The 23,512-nt window shown below is 37.8% G+C and overlaps 1 protein-coding gene across 1 annotated transcript; it reads right to left on the bottom strand.

Annotated features, from left to right (window-relative positions):
- Nucleotides 1-1,839: 1,839 nt before the first annotated feature.
- LOC126070894 (olfactory receptor 7G1-like) lies at nt 1,840-23,091 on the bottom strand. The gene is made up of 2 exons (XM_049875228.1): nt 22,973-23,091; nt 1,840-2,791 (listed from the first exon to the last, which is right to left on the bottom strand). Exons 1-2 carry the CDS (start codon nt 23,089-23,091, stop codon nt 1,840-1,842), a joined length of 1,071 nt encoding a protein of 356 aa, XP_049731185.1.
- Nucleotides 23,092-23,512: the final 421 nt, after the last annotated feature.

The raw sequence follows: 23,512 nt of genomic DNA, 5'->3' as shown, positions 1-23,512 counted from the left end.
ATTAAAACACATTTGATGTGTGGATTTTATCTGAAATGAAAAAGAAGCAATCATAATGGTAACACAAGAAATAAATGAAAAAATGAAAGTCATTGCTAGCAAGTAATCAATGAGAAGGAATCAAAGCAAATCAACTGTCAGGAAAATATAATTCACCTTAGCCTGCAAACCCAATAATTATGTCTTTGTTTATATTACTAGGTTCACCTGAAATGCTGATATATATTTACATTAAGGTAAGCAAAGCTAAGTGCTAAAAAATGTTAAAAAATGTGTGAAAGCAAAAGAATTGAAAGGACCAAGGATAGGGGACTAGATATGGAATACAATGATACTAGCTAAATTTCAATGAGTACTTACTGTGTGCCAGATATTGTGCCTATTGAGTTTCCAACAGTAATTACATTTTAGATCGGTGTCACACAAAGTGTAATACTTGGACTATGCACACAGGCATCACATATGAGCTTGTTAGAAGTGCACATTCATGGGCCCACCTCACACTAACCAAAACCCAAACCAAACCCATTGCTGTTGATGCAATTCCTACTCATAGCGACCCTATAGGACAGGATAGAACTGCCCCCATAGGGTTTACAAGGAGCAGCTGCTGGATTTGTCAAATGCTTATCCACTATGGCACCAGGGTGCCGAAATTGCAGAGAAAGGACACAAGAACCTGTGTATTAACAAGTTCTCCAGTTCTCATACACATTAAGGATGGAGAACAACTGTTTTAGACGATATGTAAAATCAACTCATAATAATTCCATTTCCCTCATCAGAGAATAAAGAAGAGGTCTGTATGTCCCAGTTCAGGCTTATAAGTTGTGAAAGGATGTCTTCTGAGTGACTCACTGGAAAAGTCACCTCATTATTTAAAAAAAAAAAAGAAGAAGAAGTCATGGTCAGCTTTCTGGGATATAATGCATGCAAGTGATACAGCCAACTGGAGACTGCCAGAAAAACCTGTCCTAGTATGCAATCAATCAAATATCACAAAGCTAGAGAAAAGCAAAATCAGTTTCCATACCTATTTTGCACTGCTGTTAGTCATTATGGTATATAATAATTGTAGCAAAAGAATTGAAAGCAGGAACACAGATACTTGTACACCAATGTTCCTTGCAGCATTATTCACAATAACCATAAGGTGGAAACAGGCTCAATGCCCACCAACAGATGAATGGATAAACAAAATATCATCCATACAATGGAATACTGCTGGACATAAAGATAAATAAAGCCCTGACACATGCTACAGCATAGATGAACCTTGAAAACCTTATGCCAAGTGAAATGTCAGTTAGAAAAGAATAAATACTTTATGATCCCAATTGTATGAAATACCTAGAATAGGCAAGTATATAGAGACCAAACTCTACTAGTGGTTGTCAGGGGTGGTGAGGAAGAAAAAAGAAAGGAAGACTCATTGTGTAGGGGATACTATACTAACAGTGATGCAAAAATTTGAAAATGGGTAGTAATGGCAGTTGAACAACATGAAGAATGTAATTAATGTCCCTGAATAGTACAAGCAAAAAATGTTGACATGACAAATGTTTTGTTACATACATATTGACCAAATTAAACATAAAAAAATAAATGCTTTAACATGTCTTGCTAACAAGGTAAAAATTGTCACAAGGCAGAAGCATGTGTAAGTAAATACATAAATAGGTAAAAACGCATAAGAATAAATATAAAGATAAAATTATTTTTATTATCAAAATGTAAAAAACAAAAACTTGTTACTAGAAGGTTCTAACATTCTGATTCACCCAGTATTCTTTCACTATGACTCATTCTAGAAGCCCAAACCTAAAGCAGATAACACAATCATGAAAAAGAAAATGTTCTCCACAGGAGTTTCTTCAAGGCTCCCTTCATGTCCCTGTTCCTCAGGCTGTAGATAAATGGGTTCATCACTGGAGAGACCACACTGTACATCACTGAGGCTACTGCTGTCTTTTTGGAAAAATGAGTAACTGCAGAACTAATGTACACACCAAAAGCTGTCCCATAGAATAAGAAAACCACTGACAGGTGAGACCCACAGGTGGAGAAAGCTTTATACATTCCACCAGCTGATGGTATTCTCAGAATGGAAGAAATAATTTTAATATAAGAGCAAATAATCGCAAGGAGAGGAACACCACCCAGTATACTAGTTAGTAAATATATCAGGATGTTATTGACAAGAGTATTGGAGCAGGCAAGTTTGATGACCTGAGCAAGATCACAGAAGAAGTGAGGGATTTTCATGTTTGTGCAGAAGGACAGCCTTAGTATCATCAGCCTGTGGAGCAGAGCATCCACCAAACTAATGAACAAGGAGAGTAGAATCAGCAGACCACAGAGGTGAGAGTTCATGATGACTGTGTACCTCAGTGGTTGGCAGATGGCCACATAGCGGTCATAGGCCATTACTGCAAGGAGAAAATTTTCCATGCCTGCAAACACCATGACAGAGCAAGCCTGGGTGAGGCAGCCTGTGTAACTGATGGATTTGTTCTGTGTCTGGATGTTCATCAGCATCTTGGGGACCGTGGTGGTGCTGAAACAGATGTCAGTGAAGGACAAGTTGGAGAGGAAAAAGTACATGGGGGTGTGGAGGTGGGAGTCTGAGCTGATGGCCAGGATAATGAGTAGGTTCCCCAACACAGTGACGAGGTACATGGTCAGGAATAGTCCGAAGAGGAAGGGCTGCAGTTCTGAATCCTCTGAGAGCCCAAGGAGGAAGAATGCTGCTACACCAGTTTGGTTTTCTGATGTCACGTTGTTGATGAGTCTGATGATGGAAGTGATAGGAAAGAGATCTAAAAGTGTTGCTTATTTCAAAGAAATTCTCGCATCTGTATTGTGAAATGAAGTGAATACTACAAATCTTTCTACTCTCTGTCTCTCTCCTTCTCCCTCCCCCCTTTCTATTCCTTCATCTGTCTTTCTCCCATCCTCCCTTCCCCCCTCCTTCTGCTTTTTCTCTTATCCATTACCATACCACTGCACCATATCTCCCCCAAAATATCCACCTGAATAAAGACCCAAATAGCCTCCTTGATTTTTTTTTCTTGTTGTTGTTCTGTGCCTTGAGTCAAATCAGACTCATAGCAATCCTGTAAGACAAAGTAGAACTGCCTCCTAGGGTTTCCAATGAGCAGCTGGTAGATTTGAACTGCTGATCTTTTGGTTAGCAGCCAAACTCTTAGACACTATGACACTAGTGCTCCTTGCTTTAAAAGTCTTCAACTCTCTGACCACATAGGTAGTATTTATGTGTTTATAGAATATCTATTCTTTATCCACATTGTGCCACGTAATAGGAATAAAAGAGAAAAAAATACATAGCTTTTTCCTTGGGAATTTTCCCAAGCCTTCGAGCTAGCAGAAAAACAAACTCTACATCCGTGTTTTAGAACAATGGTTCTCAAACTGCTTTTTGTCAGAATCAGTTGAAGGACTTGTTGAGCCCCCACACTCAGACTATTGGCTTCAGAATTTGGGGTCTAAGGCTCTAAAATAGTTCTTTCTAACAAATTCTCAAGTGCTATTGCTGATGGCCTGGGACTATACTTTGAGGTCCACTCTTCTAGAACGTCAACCATTGTGGTTCATGTACAATCAACTCATCTGCAGGGAGGAAAACATGTGGTGCACTTCATGAGGAGATGGGGACCTGGCTCACCAGGCTCTGCAGAGGGACTTGGGGAGGAGTTCAAGCCCTCGACTCAATCAAGCTTCTTCATTTTCATTTTTTCCTCAAAATTTGTCCTTTCAATTTTCTATTTCCATTGGAATGTCCCATCATTTAGGTTCTTATCCCTTGTTGTTACTGTTCTAATTAATAGTTGTATCATCAGAATTGATAATAATAAATGTCAAAATTGTCAAAAACTGCTGCCATTACCACTACTAACACTTACTGAGCTCTAGCAATTCCAAGCCATTTTTAGGATTTGCTACAGATTCCGTCATTTGCCACTTGAAAAGTTCCAGCTGAATTAAAACCCAGTTGCTTTCCGTGGTATTCAAAGTCACCTAAACTTTGACCACGTAGGTAGTGACAGCATCAAAACAAGACCCACAGTCAGGAGCTGAGGTCAAGATAGAGTGTGCTATATGAAAGTTCATGCTGTTATCCAATTATGGCAATGAGACTCTTTTCTTCCAATTATTTGAAGATGGAAACTTTATTCCCATAAATGATATATACCCATTGCCACTAGGTGATTCCAACTCATAGCATCCCTACAGAACAGAGTTACACTGCTGTATAGAGTTTCCAAGGCTGAAATCTTTGCAAAAACAGACTGCCACATCATCCCCCGGTGGAGAAGCTGGCAGATTGGAACTGCCAACCTTTCAGTTAGCAACAGAGCTCTTAATCACTGCATCATAAGGGCACCAAGGTGATATGTAGTACATCTTTTTTTCCCCAAAAACAGAGGAATGGGGGGAAAAAGAAAATACATGCTTTTCAAAAACTGGAGAAAAAAAAAGCAACAATTTGTTAGTGTGTCCTAAGCAGAATTCTGATCTCTTTGCTTTTTCACAATTTAAAGAGGTCTTTGGCAGCAGATTTGCCCAATGCAATACGCCATCTGATTTCCTGCCTGCTGCTTCCGTGGGCGTTGATTGTAGATCTCAGTAAAATGAAATCCTTGACAACTTCAATATTTTCTCCCTTTATCATGATGTTGCTTAATGTCTGAGTTGTGAGATTTCCATTTTCTTTATATTTAAGTGTAATCCATGGTGATGAAGGCTGTAATCTTTGATCTTCATCTGCAAATGCTTCAAGCTCTTTTAATTTTCAGGAAGCAAACCTGTGTCATCTGCACATTGCAGGTTGTTAATGAATCTTCCTCCAGTCCTGATACCCTGTTCTTCTTCATAAAGTCCAGCCTCTAAGATTATTGCCTCAGCATACATGCTGAATTAGCATGGTGAAAAGATACAACTCTGACACACACTATTCCTGATTTTAAACTATGCTGTGTCCCCTTGTTCTGTTTGAACAACTGCCTCTCAGCCTATGTACAGGCTCTGCATGAGCACACTTGACTGTTCTGGAATTTTAATCTTTCTCAATGTTATCCATAATTTGTTATGATACACACAATTGAATGTCTTTGCATAGTAAATCAAACACAGGTAAACATCTTTCTGGTATTCTCTGCTTTTAGCCAATACCCATCTAACATCTGCAATGATATCCCTCATATCACATCCTCTCCTTTGTTCTGCATCCTCTTCTGAATTATCTTCAGCAAAATTTTACTTACTTGTGATATTAATGAAATTGTTCAATGATTTCTGTATTCCGTTGAATCACCTTTCTTCACAATGGGCACAAATATGGATCTCTTCCAGTCAGTTGTCCAGGTAGCTGTCTTCCAAATTTCTTGGCATAGACGAGTGACCACTTTCAGCATTAAATCTGTTAGTTGAAATATCTCAATTGGTATTCCATCAATTTCTGAAGACTTGTTTTTCACCAATGACTTCCATGCAGCCTGGACTTCTTCCTTCAGTACAACTGGTTGTCATCATATGATACCTCCTGAAATGGCTGAACACAGATCTTTTTTTTTTTTTTGGTGTAGTAACTCTGTGTATTCCTTCCATCTTCTTTTGATGCTTCCTGTATTGTTCAATATTTTGCCCATAGAATTCTTCAGAACTGCAACTCAAGATTTGAATTCTTTCTTCAGTCCTTTCAGCTTGAAAAATGCCAAGCATGTTCTTCCCTTTTGGTTTTATATTTCCAGGTCTTTGTACATTTCATTATAATACTTTAATTTTTATAATACTTTATAATTTCATTATAATACTTTAAGCTCACCTTTGAAATCTTCTGTTCAGCTCTTTTACTTCAACATTTCTTCCATTTGCTTTAGCTACTCTGTGTTCAAGGGCAAGATTCAGAGTCTCTTCTGACATCCATTTTGATCTTTTATTTCTTTCCTATCTTTTTAACGGCCCTGTGCTTTTGTAATGTATGACGTTTTGATGTCATCCACAACTCATCTGGTCTTCAGTCACTGGTGTTTAAAGTCAAAAATGAAAGATATCACTTTGAGGATTAAAATGCACCTGATTCATGCTAAGGTATTTTCAATGGTCTCATACACATGGGAAAGATGGACAAAAAATAAGGAAGATTAAAGAAGAATTGATGCATTTGAATTATGGTGTCGGCAAAGAATATTTACAATACCATGGACTTACAGAAGAACGAACAAATCTGTCTCAGAGGGAGTAGAGCCAGAATGGTCCTTAGAAGCAAGGTATGTGAGAATTTGTCTCAGATCCATTGAACATGTTATCTCCAGTCCCTGGAGAAGAACATGATGCTTGGTAATGTAGAGGGTCAGCAAAAACTAGGAAGACTGTCAACAAGATGGATTGACACAGTGGCTACAACAATGGGCTTAAGCATAACAAGGATCATGAGGATGGTGCAGGACCAGGCAGTGTTTTGTTCTGTTATACATAGGGTCACTATGAGTCAGAACTGACTCGCTAGTACCTAACAAAAAGAACAACAAGCAGAATTGAGAATAAGAAAGACATACTCTATCAATACAACCATCTAGGCTTCTTACAGAGGGTCTCAATGGTAGTATAAAAAGAAGAATGATTGCCAAGTCACCTTAAAGGAGAAAAAAGACACTGAGTAAAGTATAAGAGGACACATTAAATACTTATATAGTTGCAGGACTTAAAAAATTTAATCAATACAAGTTGCTTAGCAAGGAGCCTGGCATCTGGTGAGTGTGAAGTACTATTTAAGACCATCACGATAATTGAATACAATAACGGAACTTATTTTTTAGTAATTCCTTACCTTCTCAAATGCAGCAATGTATGAAATAAACACATATACACTCTTTTCTGTTTAACTGCCACTCACATTTTTACATGTAAATCAATGGAAAAAGAAACCACAGAATTTCAAATTTCATATGGAATAATTAATCTCTTATTAATAGGTTTTTACTTCTAAATTTATTGTCTTCTTCCTCTCTTTTCAGATAGCCCACTGTGATCTGTCCTTCTCGTCCTCTCTTCCATTTTATGCCAGAGGATTGGAATAATCCCTCACTGCTCCGTAGCTTCATTCATCCCCTTTTCCTTTTATGTTTTGACTCATAGTCTCCATAGTATAAGCAGCAGGTGTTAGGAAAAGAAATAGTGAAAATCAGTCGTGGAATTTTGGCACTTCTTTCCTTCTGTTTCTGGCTGGGCCACATCAAACCTTGGGTAGGAAACATGGGCACTGGCTCTTATGAGAATCCTGAGGTTGTGTACCTAGTTAAACTCTAGTACACTTCCATTTCTGATGTTAAAATGAGCCTTCTGAAAATACCTGGATCCCTGAAACCAGGTAAGAGTTGATTGACTACAATCTCGATGAATTTTCCCATTTTTCTAATGAACGGATGCTTTAGAAAAAGTTGTGAAAGTGCCTGTTTCTAGGGTGAACAACTCATTAGGAATCTTATTTTTGTATCTTAATGGTACTAGGCAAACAAACTCTGCCCTCTCAACACAAATATCCAGGCAGCTTGACAGGAGAGTCTGACCTTAAGCTTGGGGTCTGGACAACAAGCAACCTTAACAGCATCAATTAATTGGTGTAATATTTGGACTCAGACAGACCTGACTTTCATCCAGTCTCTAGCACTTGCTTTATCAACAAGAATATTTCTAGAACTCTTTGAGAATCTTCCATTACCTCATTGTATAGTGGGAACCATCACAAAACCTTACAGGAATTTTACAAGGATGAAAAATGAACAGGTAAAACCCTCAAACAAGATGTTTAGCATATGACACCCTCTCAGTATTTCCTGTTGTGTTTTGTTCTGCATGGGCACAACCTGATGGTTCATTACAGAAGTGAGTAATTGGTGCACCAAAATAAAAGAAGTATAAAGAGAGAAAAAACATCCCTAGCAAGATAACTGCAAATTTTAAGGAGGAATAGATATGCTAAAACTCTCCTGGGACTCTTCCTCATGTAAAAAAGCATGGGAAAGAAAGAATCCAACTGCATATGAATGATATCAGTGTTCATTTCTAATGATATAAAACGTATAGAAATTAAAATGAATAAAGTACACCTTTTTAGATGTATCAACACAAATAATGAAAACCCAAAAGAGAAAAGTACCTTGTCTAAAATGACATCTATAGTAAGGAAAAATTTAAATAAGTTTTAAAATTACGTACATATAAATTTACACTTTTTATTCTGAAACATTTCAAGGATCTGAGCAGTATGGAGAAAACCAATAAATGCCTGTTTTTTCACCACGCTCCACCGTCAAATTAAAACCAACGTCACTGTATAATTTCTGTAGAAATTATTGAATGGGAACCTAAACCACCATGTAAATCTTCAGCAAAAACACAATAACATATTATTTTAAAAAATATGTTGCCACACTTTTATTTTTTTTTTTTTAATAAAATAATGTGTACTTACTTGAAATACTCCCTTATTTCTCACATTCTCAATGTTTTTCCCTCTTTCAGGAAAACTAACACAGAATTTGCATGTGTTCATCTCCTGTGTTTCCAATACCTCTATTATGATTCTATCCATAAATAATATTTTAGTTTTGCTTTGATACTTTTATATACAGTAATTGCTTCTTAAAATGATACATTTAATGATTTATCAGTCTTGGTATACTTTGTGTTGGTTCATTAACTCCAGCTACCTTAAGATATTCCATTCTTTGTTTACATCACAATTTATCCTTTCTCTAGCTGATGGGCATTTTTATTGTGGTACACACACACACACACACACACACAGTTTAAAATGCACCGGAGACCAATGAAATTCAAGACCATGGTTGTCTTTTAGGAAGGGAAGAAGAGAAATGAAAGGAAATATAAAGGATGTGTCTTACTCAAGCACATTATTTTGTTACTTTACAAGAAGAACTTTAATGGCAAAATATCAGCATCTTTTAATTCTGGAAACATTGATACATGGGTGTTTGCCCTATTACTCTGTGCTGTGCTACATTTAAAATATTTAAGAGAACACTGGTTCACTTGGGATGTAGCTAGTGCAGTCTCCCTGGTTCTCCGTCTACTTTCTGAGTCCTCATATCACTGTAATCAGGTCAAGACCAAAGATCCCCCCTACTAAAGTGTGTCAAGGCCAAGGAACTGAAAGATTTGGAGAAGCTGACCATATGCCCCAGCCCCCTGCCAAATAAATAAGAGAATATTTTAGAGAATTCTAAAACATTCATAAAAATTGAGCAAGGACAGTTTTGTTTTGAGGATGAAAAAAAAAAATCTCTCCAACTTCAGGGTCAGAGTAGGTGATTGGGAGACTGAGAGCTGCTGAAGTACTTGTGCAAAAGTACAAGGAATTATGTCAAGAAGATGATGAACAGTTAGGCAGGGACCTCACAGATGATTCCATTCGGCTCCTCTTCTACCTGTACTTAACTCACTGCTGCCCCAAATAGGCTGATAGACAACCACCTCTCCCTATTTGCAAAAGATAAACTAGAGGATACCAGATTACCTGGGTGTCATCACTAAGGAATGACATTCAGTTCTCCCTTGAAGGTTGAAGGATAAAAATGGAAGTTCTGTATTGAGGGAGCACAGAAGACAGGGGAAGGACCAGATAGGATCCTGTGGAAAGTGATGGCCCCTGGGAGGAGGTCCAGGTGTGCTGCCTACTGACCTGGGCCAGCTGCTGAGTGGGTGGTCACAGGCAGACTATTTGTAGTCTCTGTGGCCCTTGAGGGTTCAATATCCAAAGCTCCTCATTAGTCAAACTTGCTTGCAAATCCTTATGGAGCAAGTCTAAAAGGAGCAAGAGCATCACTTTGGCTGACTCCTTCATTCTGAGAGGCCAGGACGATGCGCTGGTATGCATCACTTCCTCTTCCCTCCACCTCCTTCTTTTCACATCCATCTCAAGTACCTCACACACATGGACACACCTCCATTTGTAACTGATGCTAGTCTTGTTCCATTATGTACATTGAAAGTAATCGCTATGCTAACTACAACATCGGGAAGACTGACACCACATTTAAGCTAAAAAATATAGTGTATTTATGTAGTGATATGAATTCCTAATAGAAATACAAGTGATAATATATCAAATGTATCCTAAAAATGCAAATACTAACAACTATTTCTGTATATATTGCTCATTGAAGTTTTATCTGGTTTCTACACATTATATTCAGCATTTTCTAAAATACTTTCAGGAATCAATATGGACTGAACATGTAACAGATTCCCTTTTTTAAAGTTTTACTACCAACTTTTCCCAATGTCAAAGTAGTAGCTGCAATATACGTTTCTTTTCCACAGTGGGTTGAGTGTAGCACATTTCGTTATCAATAATGTTGAAGTAGATTACAGATGATCAGATAACCAGTCACTGTCATACAGTGTAACTTGGTGGTTGTAAACTAACAGTTATTTGGGGTGTGTTCCTTAAGACAGCAAACTTATTTTTTTCTGACTGGTATGCTACCATAATTAAGACCAGCAATTCTGATACGGGGATAGATAAAACAGGTCTCTTGGTTTGAAAATAGAGCCCTCTCAAAAAGATCAACATATAAATGGAGAGTTAATGTATGAAGTGGTGTTACAGAAAATGGATCCATTATTTAATAAAAACAAAGAGCTCACTAGAAATACCATAAACATATACTTCCCAAAAGAGCTCTCAATCTCATAATAAATATTAGCATGTGAAAGAGCTCTCAATCTCGTAATATATATTAAAATTATGTAACAATAGTTTTTTGAATAGTTATGGTGAAAGAATACAACCCTGGTGCACACCTTTCCTGACTTTAAACCAACCAGTATCCCCTTGTTCTGTTCAAACAACTGCCTCTCGATCTATGGAAAGATTCCTCCACTATTAAGTGTTCCGGAATTCCCATTCTATGCAATGTTATCCATAATTTGTTATGATCCACACAGTCGAATGCCTTTGCATAGTCAATAAAACACAGGTAAACATCCTTCTGGTATTCTCTGCTTTTAGCCAGGGTCCATCCGACATCAGCAATGATATCCCTGGTTCCACGTCGTCTTCTGAAACTGGCCTGAATTTCTGGCAGTTCCCTGTGCATATACTACTGCAACCATTTTTGAATGATCTTCAGCAAAATTTTGCTTTTGTGTGATACTAATGATATTGTTCAATAATTTCCACATTTGTTGGATCATCTTTCTTGGGAATAGGTATAAACGTAGATCTCTTCCAGTCAGAATCGGGCATCAGGATTGGAGGAAGACTCATTAACAACCTGCGTTATGCAGATGACACAACCTTGCTTGCTGAAAGTGAAGAGGACTTGAAGCACTTACTAATGAAGATCAAAGACCACAGCCTTCAGTATGGATTGCACTTCAACAGAAAGAAAACAAAAATCCTCACAACTGGACCAATTAGTAACATCATGATAAACAGAGAAAAGATTGAAGTTGCCAAGGATTTCGTTTTACTTGGATCCACAATCAACAGCCATGGAAGCAGCAGTCAAGAAATCAAAAGACGAATTGCACTGGGCAAATCTGCTGCAAAGGACCTCTTTAAAGTGTTGAAGAGCAAAGATGTCACCTTGAAGAGTAAGGTGTGCCTGACCCAAGCCATAGTATTTTCAATCACATGATATGCATGTGAAAGCTGGACAATGAATAAGGAAGACTGAAGAAGAATTGATGGCTTTGAATTGTGGCATCGACGAAGAATATTGAATATACCATGGACTGCCAGAAGAACGAATAAATCTGTCTTGGAAGAAGTACAACCAGAATGCTCCTTAGAGGCAAGGATGGCGAGACTGCATCTTACATACTTTGGACATGTTGTCAGAAGGGATCATGCTCTGGAGAAGGACATCATGCTTGGCAAAGTACAGGGTCAGTGGAAAAGAGGAAGACCCTCAACGAGGTGTATTGACACAGTGGCTGCGACAATGGGCTCGAGCATAACAGCGATTTTGAGGATGGCACAGGACTGGGCAGTGTTTCGTTCTGTTGTGAATAGGGTCACTATGAGTCGGAATGAACTCAACGGCACCTAACAACAACAACAGTAGTTTATACCCACTAAATAGTCACAAAAAATGAAAATATTTTGGTGAAGATGCAAAACAGCAGAGACTTCTAATGGGAATTTTAATTGATTCAATCACTTAGGAAAACTCTTTGAAACTACAGGGAGGTGAAGAGACCCTCCTCAATACCCAAAAACATCATCCCAAATATAAAACTCTTGCTAATTTGCACCAGGGATGTGTACAAAAATACTGAAACAATTTCATTCACAATAGCAAAAAACTATCTCAAAACAGTCTCAGTGACATCAGAGAAGAGGATTTTTTTCTTTAATTTTCCATGCTTAATATAAAAGTATACAGCATTGAAAATAAATGAATTAGTGCTACACCCAACAATAGAATTGAACTTGAGAAGCACAATGGTGAGAAAAACAATCAAGACCCCAAATTTATCCGTTACAATTAAACTTTTAATATGTTCCCTAAGAGGCACGTTTTTTCATAAGTCATCTAGGGATTCATACAGCAGTGATATATTCTATTGAATACTTTGAAAATGACAGATTGTAAAGCAAAAAAAAAAAAAAAATCAAATGATAGAAATTTCATAGAATATAACCTAATAGAAAAACATCAAAATATATATATATAAATACAGAATTCCTAGTAATAGTTGTCACGGGGAATGGTGAGGGTAATGTGATTAGATGCCTGTTCCAGTGGAATCTATGGTGATAGTAATGTTTTTGTCTTAATCTAGTGATGGGTAAAAAGTAAAGTCTTATAATGACATGTGCAAAGACCCGGAGATGGAAAACCAAAAGGGAAGAACACGCTTGGGGTTTCTCAAGCTGAAAGAACCGAAGAAAAAATTCAAGCCTCAAGCTCCAATAGTGAAGGATTCTATGGGGAAAATATTAAATGACACAGTAAGCATCAAAACAAGATGGAAGGGATACATAGAGTGATTATACCAAAAAGAATTAGTCGATATTCAACCATTTCAAGAGGTGGCATATGATCAGGAACTGATGGTATTGAAGGAAGAAGTCCAAGCTGCTCTGAAAGCATTGGCGAAAAACAAGGCTCCAGGAATTGATGGAATATCAATTGAGATGTTTCAACAAACAGATGCAGCACTGGAGGTGCTCGCTCGTCTATGCCAAGAAATATGGAAGACAGCTTCCTGGCCAACTGACTGGAAGAGATCCATATTTATGCCTATTCCCAAGAAAGGTGATTCAACCAAATGTGGAAATTATAGAACAATATCATTAATAATATGTGTGTATCATAACATATTATGGATAACATTGCAAAGAATGGGAATCCCAGAACGCTTAATTGTGCTCATGCGGAACCCTTACATAGATCAAGAGTCAGTTGTTCAAACAGAACAAGGGGATACTGATCGGCTTAAAGTCAGGAAAGGTGTGCATCAGGGTTGTATTCTTTCACCATACCTACTCAATCTGTATGCTGAGCAAATAATCCGAGAAGCTGGAACATATGAAGAAGAATGGGACATCAGGATTGGAGGAAGAGTCTTTAACAACCTGCATTATGCAGATGACACAACCTTGCTTGCTGAAAGTGAAGAGGACTTGAAGCACTTACTAATGAAGATCAAAGACCACAGCCTTCAGTATGGATTACACCTCAACAGAAAGGAAACAAAAATCCTCACAACTGGACCAATGAGCAATATCATGATAAGCAGAGAAAAGATTGAAGTTGTCAAGGATTTCATTTTACTTGGATCCACAATCAACACCCATGTAAGCAGCAGTCAAGAAATCAAAAGACGCGTTGCATTGGACAAATCTGCTGCAAAGGACCTCTTTAAAGTGTTGAAGAGCAAAGATGTCACCTTGAAGACTAAGGTGTGCCTGACCCAAGCCATAGTATTTTCAATCGCATCATATGCATGTGAAAGCTGGGCAATGAAGAAGGAAGACCAAAAAAGAATTCATGCCTTTGAATTGCGTTGGCAAAGAATATTGAATACACCATGGACTGCCAAAAGAATGAATAAATCTGTCTTAGAAGAACAGCCAAAATGCTCCTTAGAGGCAAGGATGGCGAGACTGTGTCTTATATACTTTGGAAATGTTGTCAGAAGGGATCAGTCCCTGGAGAAGGACATCATGCTTGGCAGAGTACACAGTCAGAGGAAATGAAGAAGACCCTCAATGAGGTGGATTGACTCAGTGGCTGCAACAATGAGCTCAAGCATAACAACGATTATAAGGATGGCTCAGAACCGGGCAGTGCTTCGTTCTGTTGTGCATAGGGTCGCTATGAGTTGGAATCAACTCAGTGGCACCCAGCAACAACAACAATAAATTTAGATTTAAGCAAAAGGAATCCCTACCCTGGCCCCACTCTAGAAGCTCTGTATATTTCATAAAGATTCAAAAAATAGATTTATTAAAGAATACATGAGCCTTGAGCACTTCCAACACTTATAATCTTGTATGACTCATAACCTTGAACTTCCACTCTTGAGATTTACAATACCATGCAGGGCCCCAGCAAGAATATTTCATCATTTTTGGCCTAAATCATTGAGACAAAGGTGAGTACATCTAAATGCCATGAAGCTCTATGGGTTGTGATGCTGATGACATCAGTGAGAGATTAAGCTCCAGAAAGCAGGTTGAATTTGAATGGAGGAAGTACTTAATCAGAAAAACACAAATTAGCTAATTTATCAAATCCTTCTCCTCAGATAGCATTAATGTTTAGTTTTTATGAAGTTTCTTTTCTCAGTATTGTTGTGTATTCTCTTCATGTTCCAAAAGGCATTGCAGTGGTAATCACAGCGAACTCAATATTTGTGACTGTTGCACATTTTGCAATTCATTTTTAAATTTATATTTCAACATAAAATATATATTAAATTATATTTATATTACAATTTATATTACTTTTAAATCTGTACCTATACAGGATGTAATATACATGAAACATGATACTATGTTTACATTAAGAATCTATACAGTGCTTTAAAAAAGGTGTATGATAAAAGTAAAAGTGTTTATATTTTTTTCTGCAATAAAACCATATGTAACCTGTTGTAGGGTAAAAACATCACAAAGTTTAATAAAGCAAAATGAAAGTTTTATTCAGCATATATTCAAAAAGGCAAGAGCGGGAAGTGGACAAGCATGCTGCCAGAGCTCATGTCTACCCAGATCCAAGGAAATATTGCAGAATAGGAAAGAAGGGAAAACAAACAAGAATGTTGCTAGACTCATGTCTATCTGAGTCCAAGGAAATATTACAGAATAGGGAAGAATGGGAAAACGGGGAAGCATGCTCCTAGAGCTATGTCTGCCAGAGTCCAAGGAACATTACAGAGTCATCAGTATATATTAACATTACAAATGGTCAAAACCATTGGAAAAGCTTCTTCTTTTCAGGAATTAGCTAGAAAATGTGATCTACAATCATTGGTACAGGTTTCAGTAATGACAGTCAGAGGGTCTTCATTGGTCCAACCAATTTTCTATTCACTAAATGCTAATAGAAAAAAAAAGAGTGGAAAGTCTTTTGTGTTCTGTTTGATTGGTTTATGTGAAAGGATCCCTAAAAGATATTTTCCAACATTGTCTTAACTATTGTCTTTTTAACTCAGGGCCCAGTTGATGTGCCCTTGTGAGTTCTTGTGTGTCCAGGTCCAGCTGGGTCATATTCTGCGTGCTCAAGAAAAGGGAATAATGATTCCAATAGTACTTCCTAAATCGATCCGATTACAATGTTTGCACGTAATATACACAATTCATAGCTAATTTCTGGGTCACAATATGGATTTAAAACTTCTCATTGGTAATTTCAAATACCACTATCTGAGCAGAAAGTTTCCTCTGAATAGATTCTAATTTTTTAACAACTGTCATGGATTCAATTGTGTCCCCCAAAAAATGTGTGTATCAATTTAGATGGGCCATGATTCCCGGTATTATATGATTGTCCACAGTTTTGACATCTGATGTGATTTTCTTATGTGTTGTAAATCCTGCCTCTATGATGTTAACGAGGCAGGATGGGCGGCAGTTGCGTTGACGAGGCAGAACTCAAATCTAGGGATTGGATTGTGTCTTGAGCATGTTTCTTTTGGGATATAAAACAGAGAAGCAAGCAGAGAGACAGGGGGACCTCATACCTTGGTTGCATGTGCTTTTGGTCTACATTTAAGAATCTTTTGCCAAATCCAAGGTCAAGATTTGTCCGTGTGTTTTCTAAGCATTTCACAGTTTTAGTTCTTACATTCAGGCCCTTGATTCACTTTGAGTTTTTTTTTAAATCTCATTTGAGGTAATCATCCTATTTTATCATTTTGCATGTGGTTTTATCCATTTGTCCTAGCACCATTTATCAAAAAGACTATTCTTTCCCCATTGGATGATCTTGGCACCTTTGTTGAGATGAGTTCTACGTACATGTGTGTGTATATATATATATAGATTATATATATATGGGTTAATTTCTAAACTTTCAATTCTAATCTATTGATCTATATGTCTATTCTTGCACTAGTAGCACATTATCTTGATTACTGTTGCTTTGTAGTAAGTTTGAAATCAAGAAGTGTGAGTTCTCCTACTTTGTCCTTCTTTTTCAAGATTGCTTTGGTTATCCTATGTCCCTAGTAATTCCATACGAATTTTAGAATCAGTTTGTCAATTTGTGTAAATAAATAATCTGGAATTCTTATGTTGTTATTGTTGTTAGGTGCCGTCGAGTCAGTCCTGACTCATATCGACCCTATGCACAACAGAACGAAACACTGCCCTGTCCTGCGCCATCCTTACAATCATTGTTATGCTTGAGTGCATTGTTGCAGCCACTGTGTCAATCCACCTCGTTGAGGGTCTTCCTCTTTTCCACTGACCCTGTACTCTGCCAAGCATGATGCCCTCCAGAAACTAATCCCTCCTGACATCAAGTCCAAAGTATACAAAATGCAGTCTCACCATCCTTGCCTCTAAGGAGCACACTGGCCGCACTTCTTTCAAGACAGATTTGTACCTTCTTTTGGCAGTGCATGGTATATTCAATATTCTTCATCAATGCCACAATTCAAAGGCGTCAACTCTTCTTTGGTCTTCCTTATTCATTATCCAGCTTTCCCATGCATATGATGTGATTGAAAATACCATGACTTGGTTCAGTCACACCTTAGTCTTCAAGGTGACATCTTTGGTCTTCAACATTTTGAAGAGGTCCGTTGCAGCAGATTTGTCCAATGCAATGCATCTTTTGATTTCTTGACTGCTGCTTCCATGGGTGCTGATTGTGGATCCAAGTAAAATGAAATCCTTGGCAACTTCAATCTTTTCTCCATTTATCATGATGTTGCTCATTGGTCCAGTTGTGAGGATTTTTGTTTCCTTTCTGTTGTGGTGTAATCCATACTGAAGGCTGTGGTCTTTGATCTTCTATTAGTAAGTGCTTCAAGTCCTCTTCACTTTCAGCAAGCAAGGTTGTGTCATTTGCATAACGCAGGTTGTTAATGAGTCTTCCTCCAATCCTGATGCCCTGTTCTTCTTTGTATAGTCCAGCTTCTCGGATTATTTGCTCAACATACAGATTAAATAGGTATGGTGAAAGAATACAACCCTGAGGCACAACTTTCCTGACTTTAAACCAATCTGTATCCCCTTGTTCTGTCTGAACAACTGCCTCTTGATCTATGTAAAGGTTCCTTGTGAGCACAATTAAGTATTCTGGAATTCCCACTCTTCACAGCGTTATCCATAGTTTATGATCCACATAGTTGAATGCCTTTGCATAGTCAATAAAACAGAGGGAAACATCCTTCTGGTATTCTCTGCTTTCAGCCAGGATCCACCTGACATCAGCAATGATATCCCTGGTTCCACGTCCTCTTCTGAAACCGGTCTGAATTTCTAGCAGTTTCCTGTCGATATATTGCTGCAGCCGTTTTTGAATGATCTTCAGCAAAATTTTGCTTGCATGTGATATTAATGATATTGTTCTATAATTTCCACATTCAGTTCAATCACTTTTCTTGGGACTAGGCATAAATATGGATCTCTTCCAGTCAGTTGGCCAGGAAGCTGTCTTCCATATTTCCTGGCATAGATGAGTGAGCACCTCCAGCACTGCATCTGTTTGCTGAAACATTTCAATTGATATTCCGTCAATTCCTGAAGCTTTGTTTTTCGCCGATGCCTTCAGAGCAGCCTGGACTTCTTCCTTCAGTACCATCGGTTCCTAATCATATGCCACCTCTTCAAATGGTTGAATATCAACTAATTCTTTTTGGTATAATGACTCTGTGTATTCTTTCCATCTTCTTTTGATGCTTCCTGCATCTTTTAATATTTTCCCCATGGAATCCTTCACTATTGCAACTTGAGGCTTGAATTTTTTTCTTCAGTTCTTTCAGCTTGAGAAACACCCAGCATGTTCTTCCCTTTTGGTTTTCTACTTCCAGCTCTTTGCACATGTCATTATAATACTTTACTTTGTCTTCTCGAGAAGCCTTTGAAATCTTCTGTTCAGGTCTTTTACTTCATCAATTCTTCCTTTTGCTTTTGCTGCTCGACGCTCAAGAGCAAGTTTCAGAGTCTCCTCTGACATCCACCTTGGTCTTTTCTTTCTTTCCTGTCTTTTCAGTGACCTCTTGCTTTCTTCATGGATGCTGTCCTCGATGTCATTCCACAACTCATCTGGTCTTCAGTCACTAGTGTTCAACGTGTGAAACCTATTCTTGAGATGGTCTCTAAATTCAGGTGGGATACACTCAAGGTCATATTTTGGCTCTCATGGACTTGCTCTGATTTTCTTCAGTTTCAGCTTGAACTTGCATATGAGTTATTGATGGTCTGTTCCACAGTCGGCCCCTGGCCTTGTTCTGACTGATGATATTGCTCTTTTCCATCATCTCTTTCCACAGATGTTGTCAATTTGATTTCTGCGTGTTCCATTTGGCGAAGTCCATGTGTATAAAAAAAAAAGTATCGTCGCCGTTTATGTTGGTGAAAGATGGTATTTGCAATGAAGTCGTTGGTCTTGCAAAATTCTATCATTCGATCTCCGGCATTGTTTCTATCACCAAGGCCATATTTTCCAACTACTTATCCTTCTTCTTTGTTTCCAACTTTCTCATTCCAATTGCCAGTAATTATCAATGCATCTTGATTGCATGTTTGATCGATTTCAGACTGTAGCAGCTGATAAAAATCTTCTATTTCTTCATCTTTGGCCCTAGTGGTTGGTGTATAAATTTGAATAATAGTTGTATTAACTGGTATTCCTTGTAGGCATATGAATATTATCCTATCACTGACAGCGTTGTACTTCAGGATAGATCTTGAAACGTTCTTTTTGACGATGAATGCAACACTATGCTCTTCGAGTTGTCTTTCCCAGCATAGTAGCCCATATGATTGTCCGATTGAAAATGGCCAATGCCAGTCTATTTCAGCTCACTAATGCCTAGAATATCGATGTTTATGTGTTTCATTTCATTTTTGACAATTTCCAATTTTCCTAGATTCATACTTTGTACATTCCAGGTTCCGATTATTAATGGAGGTTTACAACTGTTTCTTCTCATTTTGCGTTGTACCACATCAGCAAATGAAGGTTCTGAAAGTTTTACTCCATCCACATCATTAAGATCGACTCTACTTTGAGGAGGCAGCTCTTCCCCAGTCATCTTTTGAGTGCTTTCAAACCTGGGAGGCTCATGTTCCAGCACTATATTAGACAATGTTCTGCTGCTATTCATAAGGTTTTCACTGGCTAATGCTTTTCAGGAGTAGACTGCCGGGTTCTTCTTCCTAGTCTTTCTTAGTCTGGAAGCTCAGCTGAAACCTGTCCTCTATGGGTGACCCTGCTGGTATCTGAATACCAGTGGCATAGCTTCCAGCATCACAGCAACACACAAGCCCCCACAGTACGACAAACTGACAGACACGTGGGGGGAATTCTTATAGGGATTGTGTAATCAGTAGATCAGTTTGGAGAATATTGCCATCTTAAAAATGCTAATTTTTCCAACTCATGAACATGATGTATTTTTTCTAATTATTTAGATCTTAAAGTTATGTCAACAATGGCTTTTACTTTTCAATACATGTCTTACACTTCTTTTCTAAAACTTATTCCTAAGTAGTTTATTCTTTAATTTTTGATGCTTTTCTAAATGGAATTTTTTGCTTAATTTCATTTTTAGATTATTCATTGCAAGTATATACAAATAAAATTGATTTTGGTATATTGATCTTGTATCTTACAACCTTGCATTTATTAGTCCAAATAGTGTCTTAGCGGATTAAGATTTTCTCTACATCATCTCTCATGTCACCTGCAAATATAAATAGCTTTACGTTTTTCTTTCTAATTTGGGTACCTATTATTTCTTTGCCACGTAGAGTTTCCAAGGAGCACCTGGTGGATTCAAACTGCCGACCTTTTGGTTAGCAGCCATAGCACTTAACCACTATGCCACTAGGTTTTTTTTTAATTAAAAAAAAACACTTTTTAAAGAATCTTTTAGGTAGCATTAAAATTTAATCTTATAATTTGGAGGCAGTAATACACTTAGATCTAGACAAAAGGAGTCCCTATCCTGGGTCCCCACTCTAGAGGCCATCTGTATTTCATGTTGTTGTTGTTAGGTGCCATCAAGTCAGTTCCGACTCATAGTGACCATATGAATTACAGAACTAAACACTGCATGGTCCTGCACCATCCTCACAGTCGTTGTTATGCTTGAACTCATTGTTGCAGCCACTGTGTCAATTCATCTTGTTGAGGGTCATCCTCGTTTTTGCTGACCCTCCACTTTACCAAGCATGACATCCTTCTCCAGGGACTGATACCACCTGATAACATGTCCAAAATAGATGAGACATAATCTTGCTATCCTTGCTTCCAAGGAGCATTCTGGTTGTACTTTTTCCAAGACAGATTTGTTCATTTTTTTTGCGGTCCACGGTATATTCTCCACTAACACCATAACTCAAAGGCGTCAGTTCTTTGGTCTTCATCATTCATTATCCAGCTTTCCCATGCATATGAGGCAATTGAAAACACCATGGTCTGGGACAGGCATGCCTTAATCTTCAAAGTGACATCTTTGCTTTTCAGGGCTTTAAAGAGACCTTTTGCAGCATTCCAATTCATGAATATGGTGTATTTTTTCTAATTATTTAGATCTTCTCAAATTTATTTCTACAATATTTTGCACTTTTAAAAATGTGTCTTACACTTCTTTTATTATATTTATCCCTAAGCATTTCATTGTATTCTTCTTGATGCTTTTGCAAAGTGAATCGTTCCTCTTAGTTTCAATTTTTGGATTGTTTATTTCAAGTATATAAAATTCAGTTGGCTTTTGCACATTGATCTTGTATCCTGCAACCTTGCTGAGAGTGTATATTAGTCCAAATAGGATTTTAGCAGATTCTTTAGGATTTTCTCTATGTCATCTGCAAATAGAGGGAGTTTTATTTCTTCCTTTCCAAGTTGGTGCCTTTTACTTCTTCTTCTTCCTCTTCTTATTCTTCCTTTTTTGCATAACTGCCCTGTCTACAACCTCCCCCACAAGTTGAATAGATATAGAATGAGTGGACACGCTTTTTTTGTTCCTGATCCAAAAGGAAAGTATGCAGTCCATGAAGTACAATGTTAGCTGTGGGTTTTCCATAGATTCCATTTATGAAGTGGAAGAAAGGGATATATGTAGAGGTAGTAAGACTATTATGTTGAAATACATGAAAACAGTCCTTTTATATGTCAAAAAGAGTGAAACGCTGGGAATTTCATAGGATTCAACCCAATATAAGGAATAGCTAAGAAAATGTTAAATACAAAATTCAGGATAGTGGTTATTTCTTGGCAAGAGGGAGGATGATTAGACTGAGAGTCTTACAGGAGGATTCTAGATGACTGTAAATGTTATTTTTCCATTTAAGTGGTGGACATATATGTTCATATTATATGAATATTCTATAAGAAAAATAGTTAAATTACACAAATTTTATACGTGTGCTATATTTCACAAAAAGTAATCTTTCATGTATCATATTTTAAATACATTCTAGTATTAAAGATATGTTTCCAGAATATAGAACTCATCACTATTTCACAAGGGTTTTTTTAACCATGTTTTCTCTAAGGGCCTATCCACAGGGTCCAGAGTCAGTGGTCCTTGAATGAGGGGCAGCTAGCTGCAGATTTAACAAAGACCCAAGATGCTGCAGGTGGCTAAGGCCATCACTGGGTGAAATTCTGCCCTAGCAAATGCCATGGAGGCCAGTCCGAGAGCTGTCCCCAGAAGTGGTGGTGAAAATAATGGAAGTCAGTGAGGATGAGAACAAAAGACTCTCTGGCATTCAGTTTTCCAGGGAGTCATCCATTCTCACTGTGAATTATCTCCTTAGATCAAAAAAGATCCTCGATAAAACCAAACTTTCTCCTTGCTTCCCTATAGTGTCACATCCAACACCTCCCCTATACAGTTGAGTCCTTCAAAGACTACAGTGGCCTTATTAGCTTTATTCAAGCACATTTGATGTGTGGATTTCATCTGAAATGAATAAGAAACAACAGAAAGGGTGACACGAGGTAAAAAGAAGTCAAACTCATTGCTAGCAAGTAATCAATGAGAAGGAATCAAAGCAAATTAACTGTCAGGGAAACATAATTCATCTTAGCCTGCAAAACCCATAACTGTGTCTTTGATTATATTACTGGATTCACTCAAAACACTGATACATATTTAAATAAAGATGAGGAAAACTAACTGCTAAAGCAAATGTTAAAAAATGTGCGAAAGCAAAAAGATTGCAAGGTCCAAGAATAGATGGCTATATATGGAATACAATATTAGCTAAATTTCATTGAGTACTTACGGTATGCCAGACATGGTGCCTACTGCGTTCCCAACGGTAATGGCATTCTTGATCAGTGTCACTTCAACTGTAATACTTGGACTGTCCACAGTGAAATCAGCTATGAGCTTGTCAGACATGCACATTCACAGGCCCACTTCACAATAACCAAAGCCAAACCCATTGCTGTTGAGTCAATTCTGACTCATAGCAGCTCCATAGGGTAGAGTAGAACTGCACCCATAGGGTTTACAAGGAGCATTTGTTGGATTCAAACTCACTACCTTTTGGTTAGCAGGCAAATGCTTAACTACTGCACCACCAGGGCTACCAAAATCGCTGAGGATGAGCCCAGGAATCTGGGAATTAACAAGTTCTTTTCACCAGTTCTCATACACATTAACGCTGGAGAACAACTGCTGTAGGTGATATGTCAAATCCACTCATAATAATTCCATTCCCTTAACCAGAGAATGGTTTATGAAGGGTTTTGTATGTCCCAATTCAGGCACATCAGCTGTGAAAGGATGTCTTCTAAAAGAGTCATTGGAAAAGTAACCT

The sequence above is a fragment of the Elephas maximus genome, chromosome 3, assembly GCF_024166365.1.
Source record: "Elephas maximus indicus isolate mEleMax1 chromosome 3, mEleMax1 primary haplotype, whole genome shotgun sequence".
NCBI lineage: Eukaryota > Metazoa > Chordata > Mammalia > Proboscidea > Elephantidae > Elephas > Elephas maximus.
The sequence above is the reverse complement of the archived record's forward strand: the minus strand, read 5'-3'. Positions and strand labels throughout refer to the sequence as shown.

Bases quoted from the DNA above. Each gene is read 5' to 3' on its own strand.
- LOC126070894 (XM_049875228.1), bottom strand. From the start codon at position 23,091: ATGTCTGACAAGCTCATAGCTGATTTCACTGTGGACAGTCCAAGTATT. The intron at 2,792-22,972 runs GTAAGTACTCAA...TTCCATCATCAG, and splicing joins GGCACCATGTCTGGCATACC to ACTCATCAACAACGTGACAT.